The following is a 15,803-nucleotide window of genomic DNA, read 5'->3' on the forward strand; positions in this document are numbered from 1 at the left end:
TATACCATGGAAGGATTCAGAGCAGGTTTAGTATTTCAATAAAATCCTATTCTTATTGGATATTTATACATATTTCTAATGCCAGATACTGACTATCAAATTTTAAAGACTGAATCCAACAAGTTCAACAAACTGTTTGTCGTAAGCACTACAACTTTGTCTTTCTTCCTAATGTGTGCCACCATATAGACATATTAGGCAGCTGAGCAATGGTGAGGATTAGGAAATCCATCAAAAGGAAAGTTTTAAAAAAAAGTTATCTTAGCCCATTTTACTTCCATTTCTTAATTTATAAAACAGAGAAACACTCATAGAGTTGCTGGGAAGATCAAATGAATTAGTATGTATAAAGCCCTCAGAAACAGTACACAGCACAGAGGCAGTATTATATAAATATATGTCTGCCATCATTTTCCATTCTTAAACTAATATTCATGATATGACCACCCCCCAAAAAGAAAAAGATTTAATAACTTTTTTAAAGGTAATGAAAAAGGGAGAAAACAAAAATGACTAAGACAAAAATGATTAAAAGGCAACCCCAAATTACCACTCTATACTAAAAACTATCTTGTTCACCATGAGAACATAGGTTTAACTTATATATACACAAAAAAAAATTACAAAAGCACAAAACTGTAGATTATAGTTATTTGAACTATCTTGAAAAACAACAACACAAAAGAAATTGCTGAAGAGGAATAAAGATATTTTTTAATTGAGTAGGTTAACTTGAGTGTTTCTTAGAATTAGATCCCATACCTGCTGACGACTACTGAGATCCAGCTGCTTCCAAAACTGGAAATCTAAGCAAAGGTCACGCCAGTACTTGCAAACCAATGATGCAGAAAGGCACCGCTCATCCAGGGACAAATTGGAAAATATCTGTGAAGAAAAAAGGAGCCATAAAATGTATGCTAAACATTTTCAAAGCATAGGAAAAGTTTTTGTTAGAAAAAATAACTTTTTAAAAAGAAAATCATCTTGAATACAAGTGGCCATTATTGAAAAAGTTGTTAAAAGAGACCACCCTAAAGAGAAAGTAGGGCAAAGGAACTAAGAACAAGGACTGATGTTATGTTTTATGTAAAAAGAGGGGAAGAGAATAGGCATATACGTCTGTGTGTGTGTGTGTGTGTGTGTGTGTCTGTCTGTCTGTCTGTGTGTGTGCGTGTGTGTTGAGGATAAGCCAAAAAGTAATTTTAAAAAATGCTTACCTTTAAGGGAAGCTAAAAAAATACTAGGAAATGGAGAGTGATCAAAGAGATTACTCTGAAGTTTTATAATTTGACCTTGAAACCATATGAACTTTTTATATGTGATTTAAGAAAAAAAGAAAAATCATAAAGAAATGTAAATTGTGAGAAAGGTACTTTACTTCTCTGGCATCTCTTCCTAGAAACTCATAGCCCCAATCTAATCCTGAGAAAAACACCTATGTCAAATGTGGACATTCCACAAAATACCTGATCAGGACTCTTCAAAAGATTCAAGGTCATGAAAAACAAGGAAATACTGAGAAACTAACACAGTCTAGAGGAGACTAAGGAGAAATGATAATTAATGTAATCATGTTGGATCCTGGGACAGAAAAGGGCTAATAGAAAAACCAGTGAAATCTAAATAAGGATTAAAATTTAATTAATAGTAATGTACCAATGCTGGTTGCATAGTTTTGGCAAATGTACCACAGTAACATAAGATAACAGAATTAGAGGAAGTAAGTGAGGAGTACAGAACTCTTTGTACTATCATTGCAATTTTTCTATAAATCCGAAATTATTCCATATCAAAACAGCATATTGTATGCCTTATATATATACAATTAAAATAAAATAATTCTAAAATAAATGGCTATTTTTAAAAAGAATTTTTGAAAGTTACATCATAAAAAGATGGTTAGTATCAGGGTTAGGGCCAATAAAGATTTTTGAAAATTAGGATCAACAGATACAATATGTGGGCCATACTAAGATCCTGAACTGAACCAACTATAAGAAGATATACTATTTCTGGGACAATCACATAAAACTGAACACAAAATAAATATCAGATGACTTAAAAGAAATTATTCTTAACTTTTTATGTTGAGACTATATTGTGGTTATACTGATATTATATTATCTTTAAAAAACTGTTATCCATTTTAGATATATATTTTAGTGTTTGTGGCTCAAATGATATAATACCTAGAATTTGCTTTCAGATACTTTATTAAAAACAAAAAAATTAGTGGAAGATAGATAAAATAAGAAATGCAGAACATTGAAAACTCTTGAAGCTGGATGAAGGATACATGAAGGGTTCATTACACTAGTTTCAACTTTGGTTTGTGTATGAACATTTCCACAACACTAACTGAAAATTTTTAAAAAAGAACATGAACTCTAACACTAAATTGCCTTATCTTAGGTTTAAATCATGGCTTTATCAATTATTATCTATGTAACTTTGGGCAAATTACCTAACCTCCCTGTACCTCGATTTCCTCATCTTTAAGATAGGGATAATATAGTATTTACCTAATAGGGTTACTGTAAAAACTAAACAAATGAAGTTTCTGGAACAAAGTACAGTAAATCCTCACTTAATATCATGAAAAGATTCTTGGAAGCTGCAACTTTAATTGAAACACATATAATGAAACCAATTTTTATAGGCTAATTTATACACACAAGAGTTAGGTTCCTACAGCATTTTTCTGGTCACAAAAACATCACCAAACTTCTAATTAAAGACCAACACACTTCTAATATTGAACATTAAAATAAATGTGAGCTACACATACACTTAAGAAATAATAAAAACAAGTAAGATAATCATTTGCCCAATTATTCCAGTTCAGAGCTGCAGGTGGCTGGAGCCTATCCTGGCAGCTCAGGGCACAAGGCAGGAACCCACCCTGGACAGGATGCCAATTTATGGCAGGCTGTACTCACACACACACTCCCACTCATACTGGGACTACTTAGACACATGCACAGCTTAATCACAACCTAATGTACATAGCTTTGCTATGTGGGAAGAAATCAGAGTACCGAATCCAGAGAAAATCCATGCGGACATGGGGAGAATGTGCAAACTTCACACAGTGACCCTGACCAGGAATTAATTTTTTTTTCTCATCAACATTATAACAAAATGATAAGCAAAAGAACATGATTCAAGGACCTATGTTGTACATAAAAGATTCCTATAATAACTATGACCTCAAATGACTTACCTCTATACAGACAAAAGTTGTAGACATGTAAGCTAGAATCTCTATTATTTTTAAATCTTGAGCCTTGGGAAAACAATTGTCTTTCCCTTTCACAACCACTGTTTTTCTTCAAAAGGGTCTAGTGAGAAGTACAGAATACACATCAGAATCACCTAGTGACTTTGCCTCCAATGCCAGATTAAGCAAAGACAGATTAAGCCCACTATAGCCTCTTACTCATACTAATTACAACCAAAACACTCTAGACAACATACCTAAAGTAATTACCTCAAGACTCTAAAAAGTTAATAATGAATGAATTATGGAGAGTGGCAAAATTTGAGGAGCGACCAATAACAAAAATGAGTTTCCTTGTTTATCTTTTTCCTTTTATCACCTAGCTCGGAATTGAGGTCAATCAATGACAGTACATAAATGAATGCGCATGGCTCTATGCCAATAAAACTTTATTTACAAAAACTGGCAGAAAATATGGCATACACAGGGCTAAAGTTTGCTGGTCCATTCACAAGAAAAACATAAACTAATAGAAACTGTCCATGTGGATGCCCATACATTAAACTTACTAGACACAGACAAGAAATTGACAATTTAAGATATTCTCAAAGAGCTCAAAGAAACCACGTACAAAGAACTAAAAGGAAACCACAAGAATCAAGTAGAGATGTCTCACCAAATAGAGAATATTAATAAAAAAGTAGAAATTATAGAAACAAATCAAATAAAAATTCTGAAATTGAATCATATAATAATTGAAATTAAAAATTCACTACAGAGATTCAACAAAAGATGAGAACAAGCAGAAGTGTTATATAAATGAGCCAAAGATGGCCTCTGTGTATTGGACCCTAGGTTATTTTTTCACTGCTGGATGAGATTCATTAGCTCAAAAAGACCACTACACTAGTGCCAAGATTAAATTTTTACACATCAAATTATCTTTAGCCATTTAGAGCTTGCCTGCTTTACATACCCTGCAAATCCTCACCTGACAACTGTTACCTGATGAGACAAGGCCTTAAAGTTGTAAGACCCCAAGGTGCAGCCGCCTTTGGAGTTCTCTGATCCAGAGACTCACCAGCATGCTTCTGAGTTACAACAACTAGACAGGTAAGCCCCCCTTCTAAATTCCCTTTTCCCCAGGAGTTTTCTTGCCCTCCTCCCCTTCTGAATGGTGCTCTCCTTGCTCTAAGCTTCTGTATAGTCTCATACAGTAAAGAACTTTTCCTCTCATGTATGTAAACCTGTCCAAGAGCCACCAATTAAGCTTGTTGTGTGTTACTGCCACTTGTGGTCATACCTCTTTCCTTGTTCTGCATCACCATCCCTCAAACCCCATAAGAAGAAAGAAAAAGCAAACCTGAAGATAAGTCAATTGAAATTACTGAGTGTGAGAAACAAAGAAATAAGAATGAAGGAAAATGAAAAGAGCCTAAAATACCTGTAGAACATCATGAGACACGCTAACATATACACAATAGGAGTCACCGAAGTAGGAGAGAGTGAAAGAGGTAGAAAGAATATTTGAAGAAATAATGGCTAAAACTTTCCAAATTTGATGAAAGACATGAATCTAACTTACAGGCTTAATGAACTCCAAGTAGGATTAATGCAAAGGGATCCACACCAAGCTATGTCATAAACAAATTGTTGAAAAACAAAGACAAAGAATCCTGAAAACAGCAAGAGAAAAATAACTTAGGGGGAAAAAAACGTAACTAAGGATCCTCAGTAAAATTAACAACTGATTTTTCTTTGGAAACCATGGAAGCCAGAAGACAATTGGATAACATATTTGAAGTGCTGAAAGAAAATAAAAACTGTCAACCAAGAATTCTAAATCTGGCAAAACTATCCTTCAAAAACAAAGCGAAATTAAGATATTTCCAGATTTACAAAAATAAGATTTACTAGTAGACCTACCCTTAAAAAATTGCTAAAGGGAGTTCTTCAGGCTGAAATGTAAGGGCACCAGACAGTAACTTGAAATCACATGAAGAAATAAAGAACACCAGTAAAGATAGGTATTTACATCAGTAAATATAAAAGTCAGTATTAATGTACTTTTCGTTTGTAACCCCTCCTACTTCCTATGATATAAAAGACAACTTACATAAAACAATAATTACAAATCTATGTTGACTGGCACAAAACATATAAAGGTGTAATTTGTGACAATAACAATATAAATATAGGAGCAAAGTTTCTACATACCACTGAAACTGAACTGGTATTAATTCAAACTAGATAGTTATAAAATATGGTGAAAATTATAACCCCCAGGTCAAATACTAAGATATACATATGTATTTTTCTCTATAATATATATACATATAAAATAGGAGAATTATATGTATATATGAGAAAGGAATCAAAATGTTACACTAGAAAATATCTAACACAAAGAATAGCACTAAAGGAATTAATGAACAAAAAATATATGATACAGAAAAAAAAACAAAATAGTGGCAGACTTTCCTTATCAGTAATTATGTCAAACGTAAATGGACTCTCCAATTAAGAAACAAAGAATGACAAAATAGAATAAAAAAATCATAATCCAAATATATGCTATCTACAAGAGATTCACTTTAGATCCAAAGATACATGCAGGTTAAAAGTAAAAGGATGTACTCACTAGTAGATACAGAGAAGAAAGAGGAGAGGAGGGGAGGAAAGGAAAAATATCAACCAAAAGAGGGCTGGAGTGTCTACATTAATGTCAGACAAAAATAGACATTAAGACAAAAATGTTACAAAAGACCAAAAAAATTATACAATGATAAAATGGGTCAATCTTTCAAAAAGATGTAATAATTATATATATACACCTAACAACAGAATCCCAAAATATATAAAGCAAAATTGACAGAATTGAAGAGAAAAAGTAACCAGTTCTACAATAATTTTTGCAGTCTTCAACACCCCACTTACAATAATGGATAGAACCACCAGACAAAAAATAAACAAGGAAACTGAAGACTTGAATAAAACTTAAGCTGAACTAGGCCTACCAGACATCTACACATAACAGAATACACATTCTCCTGAAGTGCATATGGAACATTCTCAAGGACAGACCACATGTGGGCCACAAATTAAGTCTCAATATATTTTAAAAGATTGAAATCATATAAAGTATCTTTTCTAATGACAATGAAATGAAATTAGAGATCAGTGATGGAAAGAAATCGGGGAATTTCATAACTATGTGGAAACTAAACAACACAATCTTAATGAGTAAGAAGAAATCATAAGGAATAGAAAATACTTTGAGATGAATGAAAACAAAAACACTTAGTAAAATCTATGGGATAATGGGATACAGATGTAAACAACTACATTACAAAAAAAAAAAAAAAAAGGTCCCAAATTGATAACCTAAACTTCCACTTTAAGGAACTACAAAAAAAAGAGAAAATTCAACACAAATCAGGAAGAAGGAAGAAAATAAAAATGAGAGCAGATAAAAATTGAATTAACAAAACCAAAAGTTGGTCTTTGAAAAGGTCAACAACATTGGCATACCTTTGGCTAGACTAAGAATAAAGAGAGCAGACTCAAATTATCAAAATCACGAATGAAAAGAGGGACATTACTACGAGCTTTACAAAACTAGAATTATAAAAGACTACTGTGAACAACTGTATGCCAACAAACTGGTAAAACAGATGACAAATACCTAGAATACAAACTACAAAAACTGACTTAAAAGAAATGGAAAATCTGAATAGATATATAGCAAGTAAAAAGATGGAATCAGCAATCAAAAAACTTCCAACAAAGAACTAGATGACCTCATTGGTGATATGTCTTAAAAGAATTAACACCAATCCATCTTAAATTCTTCCAAAAATTAAATGATAAAAGAACACTTTCTAACTCATTCTATGAAGACAGCACTACCCCGATAACAAAGCCAGAGAAAGAAATCACAGAAAAAACTATAGATTAATGTCCCTTATGAATACAGATACAAAAATCTTCAGCAAAATACTAGCAAACTAAATCCAGCAGTATATAAAAAGGATTTACACCATGACCAAGTGGGGTTTACCCCAGGAATGTAAGGAAGGTTCAATATGTGAAAAAACTCCATATAACACACCAAATTTATAAAAGTAAAAAAAATGGTCATATCAATTGATGCAGGAAAAAGCATTTGACAAAATTCAACACCCTTTCTTGATAAAACACTCAGAAATCTAGGAATAAAATAGTACTTCCTCAACCTGAAAAATAGCACCTGGGAAAAATCCCCAATTAATATACTTCGTGGCAAAAGACTGCAAATTTTTCTCCCTGAGATCAGGAATAAAACAAGGATGTCTGCTTACACTCCTTATATGCAACACTGTATTGGAGATTCTGGTGAGGGCAATTAGGCAAGGAACAGAAATAAAAGTCATCCAGATTGAAAAGTTAAAATTAAAACATTCTCTATACACAGATGTCATGATCTTATATCCAGAAAATTCCAAAGAATAAACACAAAAATAAATTTTAGAATAAGCAAATATTTTAATAGACTAGCAATGAATAATCTGAAGATGAAATTAAGAAAGTACTTCCATTTACAATAGTATCAAAAAGAATAAAATAGTTTTTTATAGCCTCCATTTCTTTATTGAGATTTCCCATTTGTTGGGTCATTGTCACCATATTCTCATATAACTACTTGAATAATGTGTCCTTTCATTCTTTTAACATGTTTATAACAGCAATTTTAAGTCTTTGCTAAGTCTAATATATGGGCCCACTCAGTCACTTTCTATTGACCGCTTTCTTTTTCCCTCAGTATGGTACATATTTTTGTCTCTTAACATGTCTCAAAATTTTTTGTTAAAAACTAGACATTTTAGATAACATATAGCAACTGCAGAATTTAATTTTTCTGAGCTTTTTTTTTTTTTACCATGGAACCTAGGTTCCCTGAAGTATGGATATCTCTGCATAGTTTTTAATTCACATTTATATTTTTTAGTCTGGCTTCCTAGGGAAGTCACCCTGTGTCTACATAGCTTAGTTTTCACCTAGTTAATTGGCAAAGTTATGCACAAACATATCAAGCCTGCTCTTCAATCTGTGTGGGGGTTAAGAAGAGCACATTCAAGGCTTAGCCAATTCTCAAATCTGCCTTGGCTCTTGCTTTCTGCTGGACACTCTCAGGTCTCCCCTGCACATGTGCATAGTTCCACAATAAGCCAGTATGTATGGAGAGATTATCCCTTCTTTCATGTCCAGGGTCTGCCTGTTTAATTTAAGGCCAGTGTCTCACTCAACCCAACTGGCACCACAACCTAAGACTAGCAAATACGTGGTTTTTCCTTGTTTTTTTCCTAAGTCCACCACTTTTGGTTGACAAATAAAGGTTTCTACTCATTGCTCCAAATTGAGTCAGCACTTTGGAAGCAAAACTGCTGGTTTTCCAAACTACAGTTCTTGCCAAATGTGCTGGGCAGGAGGTCACAGTTGGGGCCCCATGCAAGAATGCTGTAGACCTCCACTACTCTTACCTGAAGCTCTAAAAGTTTTCCTAAGAATTAATGTCTCTCAGTTTTTGTCTGCTTTTGGTTGATTTCCAGAGTCCAAATAGTTCTGGGCAATTTTAGTTTTAATACTCATTTTTTTTTGAACAGGATTCACTAAACTCTTCATGTAGCCATACCTGGATATTTTTATGCCCATCTTCCTTGTTTTCTAGAAGAGAAAATAAAGACTTAGGGAGACTAGATCATTTGCTTAAGGTTAAAGGATTATGTAGTCTTAAAGAGCTAATTAGTGCATTAACAAACAATATGTTGGGCATGGTCCCTGGAACCACACGGCACCTTGTTTGAAACATGTCTAACTTTGGCTACTATGTTCTTTGAATGTCAGTTTTCTTTTCTGTAAGAGTGATATGACTTTTATAAACCATAGATCATTGATTAATCCAGATGGATCTAGATTAGTTTTGTTTATCCAAGTGAAAAGGAATTTAATAAGTGGGTGATAAGCATAAAATACTATATTTAGCCAAAGCTAAACAATTTTTATGCTAAAGTGAAATGCTTCCGTAGTTGCCTTTATTTATCATCCCTTCCTCTCCCCATCATTTATACAACCTGGTACCCCAAATTAACAAAGAAAGGCTCAAGGTTACCCCCTTGACAGCTATTCATTACAAGGCACCAAAACTTACAGACTTCTTAAATGAGAAGAAAATAAATCTCACTTTTTGGTATCCTAATTAAGTTAATCAAGACTACCTGGCATGCCTCAGCAAAGAAAAATAGTGAACCTGACTTCCTAAGGACATTCCACTTCAGCACTGACTAAGAACCCACAGACATTCCTTCCATAATCTGGTAACTGGTGCCTTAAATCAAGCACTCATGAAATAGTATATAACTTAATTTCTCCTACCCACTACTAATCTACACTCAAAGCTTTAAAGAGAGGTATTACTTTTCTTCTTGGACTCCCATTTCCATGTACCTTCATCCCTGCTTTCATATCTGGAAAAAGTAGATCAGGTACATACATAAGCTTTCCTTCAAAGCACATTTAAACTCACAAAACTCTTCCTTGACCACTAAAGCAACCTGTTGATGATAAACCTATAAAAATAAAGATTTAATATGCATTGACACAGTAACAGAGGTGAATGCATTATGAAGTGGTTTTCTAATGGTGGTGATGGATTTTGGATCTCCCACCTAGTCTCCTTTGGAAACAAACAGGCGTGCTGACAGACAGCAAGATATCTAAACATATAACATGAAAAGTCTCTAATATTTAAATATAGATCTCAAGATAACCAATTACTCAAATACTAACTACTTAAAGAAAAGTATTCCACTGCTAGCATTTGGTAAAATTCTTGCATAGTGGTTCCACCATATAAAAATCTAATTGTGCTATCAGTAGGCAGAATTGCTTAGTTATAAAGGCAACAGGGAGCAAAGGCTGAAACTTGCTTATTTGCTCCAAAACAATCCATTAACCAAAGACCAACTATAACAGGTTTAAGTACCTGAGAAAATGCTACCCCCAAAGTTGACTTTGAAGAGCCATACTCTGCTTCTCAAATTGCCTACATTTAAAGACCACAACTCAACCCTACAGACACAATTATAAAATTAGGCTCTGATTCATGGTGGTTTAAAAGTCATATAATGTAAGTCCCCCACAATTCAGTAATCCATTTTATAAAATCCCTGAGAGATTATTCAGGTCCTCTTAAACAATGATACCTGAAAAAGATCTCTGTATCTGGAAACACTGAGCTGCGATCCAGCCCAGGGTCTGCCATTCACTAAAATGTCTTCGGGTAAGCCATATCATTTCTCCAGGCTTGTTTCTTCACAAATAAAAAGCGGGGCGGGGGAGGGGGGGACTAAATAACCTCAAAAGTCTCTTCCTGTTCTGAAGTTACATAATTATGATTTCCAGTAATGACCACATGTGCATACGAAACATCTATAAGCACTGTTTGTAGTAAAAAATCGGAAACACCCATTAAGAACCAAAGAAATACAATACGGTATAATACTATGGGATACTACACTGCAGTTAAAGGGTGAAGGAAACTATACACTCACTAATAAGGAAAGACCTCCAAATCATATTAACAAGATTTTTGTTTTTAATTTCAGAACATGTACATCTTGATGCCATTTATGAAAAAAGCTATGAAGGCTTACATAATTCTTTCTATAATGATGGAAATGTTCTAGATCTGCACAGTGGTCTAGTATGGTAGCCACCAACTACATGTGACTATAAATTCTGAAGTGTGGCTATTATGACTGAAAAACTGAATTTTAAATTTTATTTCATTTTCACTACTTGGAATTTAAATATATGTGGCTATTGGCTAATGTACTGGACAGTGCAGGTCTAGGAAAAAAAAATCTAAACTAGTAATAGTGGTTAGTTAGAGGAAATTAGATGGGAGAGTAGGGGTGAAACAAGGCAAACTTGGGGTTTACCTGCTCCCTGCCTTTTTTGTTCAGAGATGGGTCTTGCTATGTTCCAGCTGATTTCAAACTTGTGGGCTAAAGTGATCCTCCTGCCTCAGCCCCCAAGTAGCTGGGACTACAGGCATGTGCAGCTAGCTGCATTTTTTGAATGTTTCAAAGCAAGTAATATTTATTACTCATATAAAAGTAAAATAGAGACAAACTTGTTGATATTGAGCCAAAACTGGCCTGTGAAGGAAGTAACATAGAGTTTAGTTTTTCTCTTTTGCCATACTTTAAAAGAATTGGGCAAGTATGGTAGCTTTCCCCAAAACATCCTTCAAATCACATTTCTTCACATTTCTTTCCCAAATCCTTCCCATGTTTTTTTTTTTTTTTTTTTTTTTTTCAACTATAGTAAACTGCTAGCACAAAAGAAAATGCTATTGATCCGTAAGGGGAGCAGGGCATACTTTCTAAGAATGTTTTTTCAATGGGGGTATGGAACTAGTGCCTTTCTATGCAACAACTCTTCTAATACTAGGAAAAAAATTGTCATAGCTTCCCTAAGTCTTCTCTTCTTCAAGCCAAACGCCTCCAGTCCTTACCAAAAGCAAAGCCAGAACCCTTTCACCATCACATGGCTCTACTGTTGTTCAAACAATACCTTGAGTCAGAATATGAACATTCCTTAGAAACTTCTCTTAGTGGTATGGCATAGTCACCTTCGGTCTCAGCCTAAACTCTAAACACCTGATCATTCACTCCTTCATAAATATTTACTGAATGCTACTATATGCCAGGCACTGCACTTAGGGGAGGAGAAAGAATGAGCAAGATATGAATCCACAGAGCCTCTGCCCCCAAAAGTGGGGGTTGGCAGACACTGAACAATCTCTAATTTCAATTCATCTCAGACAGTACAACTCACTTCGTGCTGAATACCACTAAGACCGTGAGACTCAGACAGAGAATCTTTATTTGAATTTCTAATACAAGGAATGGAAATCTACATAACATATCCAAATACACACAACAGAGCACGTTCATGGGCAATCCCCAAATGTCCCTTAGACAAAGTTTTCAACAATCCACAACAAAAATGTAAAAAAGAACAATGTAGTAAATAGAATAAATTTATTCTATAGGGTTTCTCTTTATTATGAGATGTCCTCTATTTTTTTTGATATTAAAATGTTCTTTACCCCATGAAATAATGGTTTAAGTAGAAAGTATGTGGGTTTCAATTCGTTTTTAAATGGTCTTACTTGCCAAATAAGAAGACAGCAATCAAATCTCTATACCAAATATTGGTTGATATTTATCCATGTCATCCACTGATTTAAAGGACTGGAGAAAGTTCCCTCCACCCTAAAATGGAGTTCTGCACAAAGAGTGGGCAATTACTTCTCCAACAAATATACCTCCATAAGAGTTAAATCATTACATTTTGACAGAAGGAAATGTAAGCTTTCCCACTCTTTTGCTGTACTATTCACAAGAACATTAATATCAAAGTCAAACAGATTCAAACACACAAGATTATAAATATGCAAAAAGTATACTGGTGACAGTAACAATTGTAATTGATGACAGTTACTTTAGTAACAGTAAAAGTAGCCATATTTTTATCAAGGTTATTTATAGCTAGTCTCAAGTATCATCCACAATGAAAAAGGTTTATGTTTATTAAGCTCCAGATAGGGAAGAGTGCAAGAAAAGAGAAAAAATGAGGAAAAAAGAATTTAAGTTAATAATAATACAAACTATCACAAAGTTTGTCGCCAGCATTGACAAAACCACAAAATCTCCTTACTAGTTGAAAATGACAAAGTTCACACAGGACACCTACCTCTATTCACCCACCCAAAAACACATCTGTCCTTCACTTCTGGTAATTTGTCTGCTTTCATGTAAGGTTAAAATGTAGGAAGGCATTACAACACTGCATAAACAAAGTTTTTAACTCGAGCTGGCCTAAATTCCCTAGCTCAAGACCCAGATCTGCCCTTTGTGTGACCTTGCACAAGTCATTCAACCTCTTCAAGTCCCACGAGATTGTTAGCCACACAGGAGCAAAGACCACGTCTGCCTAACTCACGACTGTAAACCCTGGCCCACAGAACTGAAAAATCAGTTTCTTCTTGTATAAAATAAGGACGTTAACGTACTTCTCTCTCAGCGTTAATTGGAAGAATAAATGAGATACTATATACATAAAGTTCTGGCACAGTGCCTGAGCATAGTAAACTCTCAATAAACGTTCATTGTTACTGACATTAACTACCAGCTATTAAACCTGAAATTAATGTTGAATACTTTCAAATACTAATATGCAAAGCTTATACTTTGAGCAAGGTATAAATTGATTTAAAAACTTTTTTCATAGAAAACCCACGAAGTTTCTAAACCATTGGGTTGGGAATCTAATAATAGATGAACCCTGAATTGTGGGTTAACACACCCAAACTATTAAAATACATTCAGCAGATTCCCAAGTTTTTCTACTTCAAAAACTAGGACAGAAGCATAGGCCCCACTGGCTTCCCAGTCTCCCCTTCGGACGTCCCCGGGCTGTCAGGGAACCCCCCTCCTCCGCGCTTAGGGGGAGGAGAGAAAAAACCTCGGGGGCGGGGGCCGGGGTTGGGGGGAAGCCAGCATCCCTGCGCCTCTCGCCCAGACCCACCTTGAGCAGGATGGACGGCGGCAGCTGGTTGATGTCTGGGGTTTCGGAGGGCAGCTCCCTGTGACAGTCGCAAGGGTTTTCAGGGGACTCCTGACAGTCAGCGTCGCCGCATTCATGCTGCTGCTGGGCGGACGAGGGGGCGGTGCCCCCGGCTCGGACTGCGTCCCCGCCGGCCTCGGTGGGGGCACCTTCGGAAGTGGGAGAGGAGGGCGGGGGGCAGAGTGGCTGCTCGGGGCCCTGGCAGCAGCCGGCGTCGGGGGGCCGCGGCGGTGAGGCGCCTCCTCCAGCAGGCGCTCCCCCACCACCGCCGCCGCCACAGCCCCCGCCGCCGCAGCGGGGCTGCTTGCAGGGGGTGCAGGCGGGGACCCCGGCCCCCTTCCGCTTGCACACCATTTCGGGGGGCGTAGGGGGATCAGCCGGCGGCGGCGGCCCCCGGAAGAGCTGCACAGCGGCGGGCGGCCCCAGGAAGCGCACGGGCCCCACGCTGGCCAGGAAGAGGCTTCGGCCCTGCTGCTCCCAGGCGGCGGCCGCGGCCAGCCCCAGCTCTTTGCAGCAGGAGGCGGGCGACGAAGCCGAGGCAGCGGCGGCAGCGGCAGCGGCGGCCGAGGATAGCAGGAAGCGGCGGGCGGCGGCGGCACAGTCCTCGGCGGCCAGGGCCGCGTAGCGCCGCGCCAGGTGCTGAGAGGAGGCGGCGGCGTAGGCCCCGTCCCGCGGCGGCGGCGGCGAGAGCTGCGGCTCCTCCTCTGGGCCGGCGGGGGCGGGCGCGCCGGGGCTGTGCACGATGAAGCAGAGCATGCAGGGCCCGCGGAAGAAGCAGTCCCGGCTCCGGGGCGCCGCCGGCTGAGGTGGCGCCTTGGCCGGGGTCCGGCGGGGCAGCCTGAGGAGAGGGCGCCGGCGGCGACACCAGCTGCAACAGCGAGGCCTCTTCTGGCTCGGGCGGTTACGCGGCTCCTTCGAGAGAAGGTGGCCCATATAGAAGGCCCCAAGGAGGGGGACCAGGACGGGAGGGAGGGAGGCCTAGAGAGGCGGGCTCCCGGCAGCGGGGCAGGCCGCTCGCTGGCTCGGCCTCTGGCCCGCGGCGGGGTCGCCCGCCCTGCGCACACACACGCACACACGGGCACACACGCGACGGTGGGGGGGGGGCGTCAGCTGCGGGCCGCCAGGGTGCCCGACGGGGGCTACATGCTTTGCCCAGGAAAGCCGGGAGAACGATGGGCGCGAGCTTTGGGGATGCGAGGGAGGGAGCGAGCGAGCCTGCCGGCTAGGCGACCAGTCCGGGCTCGGCCTGCCGGCTCAGTCAGTCAGCGCGGCGGCAGGGGCAAGGCCGGGTCTTGCTCGGACCATTTTAACTGCGGATCCGCCGGCGGCGCGCGCGCCCGCGACACGGCTCGAAGCTGCAGGAGCGCGCGGCCCGTTCTGGGAGGGGGCGGAGCCGGCGGCGGCGCGCTCGAGCCTGGGACGCCGGCACCCGGCTGCTCACCCGGGACGGCTGCCGGAGTGGGACTGCGGGAGGAAGCTGGCCGGCGAGGGTAAAGGGCTCGCGAGGTGAGGCGCGCGCCCCTCCTTGCTGTCGCCCGAGGTTTCTCAGAGGACGCTGGACGCACGCCCCTTTTCTGAGGCGGGAGGAGACACTTCCGAGCCAGCTGTGTGACATCCGTTTACACAGCAGCGCTGACGTCTCGAGGTGTAAGTTCAGGAGCTGCCATTGGCCGGGAGCCGTTCGGCTGTTCCCCTCACCTTCCACCCGCATCACCACCCCCGGCTCGGAAACCGAGGCCCCTCAGGGGCTCCAAAGCGGGTTCCGCCGGAAGGGCCGAAATGGGCCCAGACCGCCCCTCTGGTGGAATGGCAGATGCGCGGCCGCAGGGTGATGCGTACCCAAGTCATGTGAGGGGTTGATTAGTTGTGCGGCCCCATTGTGTCACCCCACTTGTTTTCGTACTTGTTG

The 15,803-nt window shown here is 39.3% G+C and overlaps 1 protein-coding gene across 2 annotated transcripts in view; it reads right to left on the minus strand.

Annotated features, from left to right (window-relative positions):
• FBXL17 (F-box and leucine rich repeat protein 17) overlaps positions 1-14,887 on the minus strand; it is a 490,961-nt gene extending 476,074 nt beyond the window's left edge. For both annotated transcript variants that reach the window (XM_069492013.1, XM_069492014.1), the window contains exons 1-2: positions 13,856-14,887; positions 763-885 (exon numbers count right to left, since the gene is read on the minus strand). In XM_069492013.1, the coding sequence (XP_069348114.1) occupies positions 763-885; positions 13,856-14,827 (1,095 nt within the window). In that variant the 5' untranslated portion in view covers positions 14,828-14,887. The remainder of the gene's footprint in view (positions 1-762; positions 886-13,855) is intronic.
• Between the last annotated feature and the right edge of the window lie 916 nt (positions 14,888-15,803).

Source organism: Eulemur rufifrons, chromosome 17 (assembly GCF_041146395.1).
Source record: "Eulemur rufifrons isolate Redbay chromosome 17, OSU_ERuf_1, whole genome shotgun sequence".
In the NCBI taxonomy this organism is placed as follows: domain Eukaryota; kingdom Metazoa; phylum Chordata; class Mammalia; order Primates; family Lemuridae; genus Eulemur; species Eulemur rufifrons.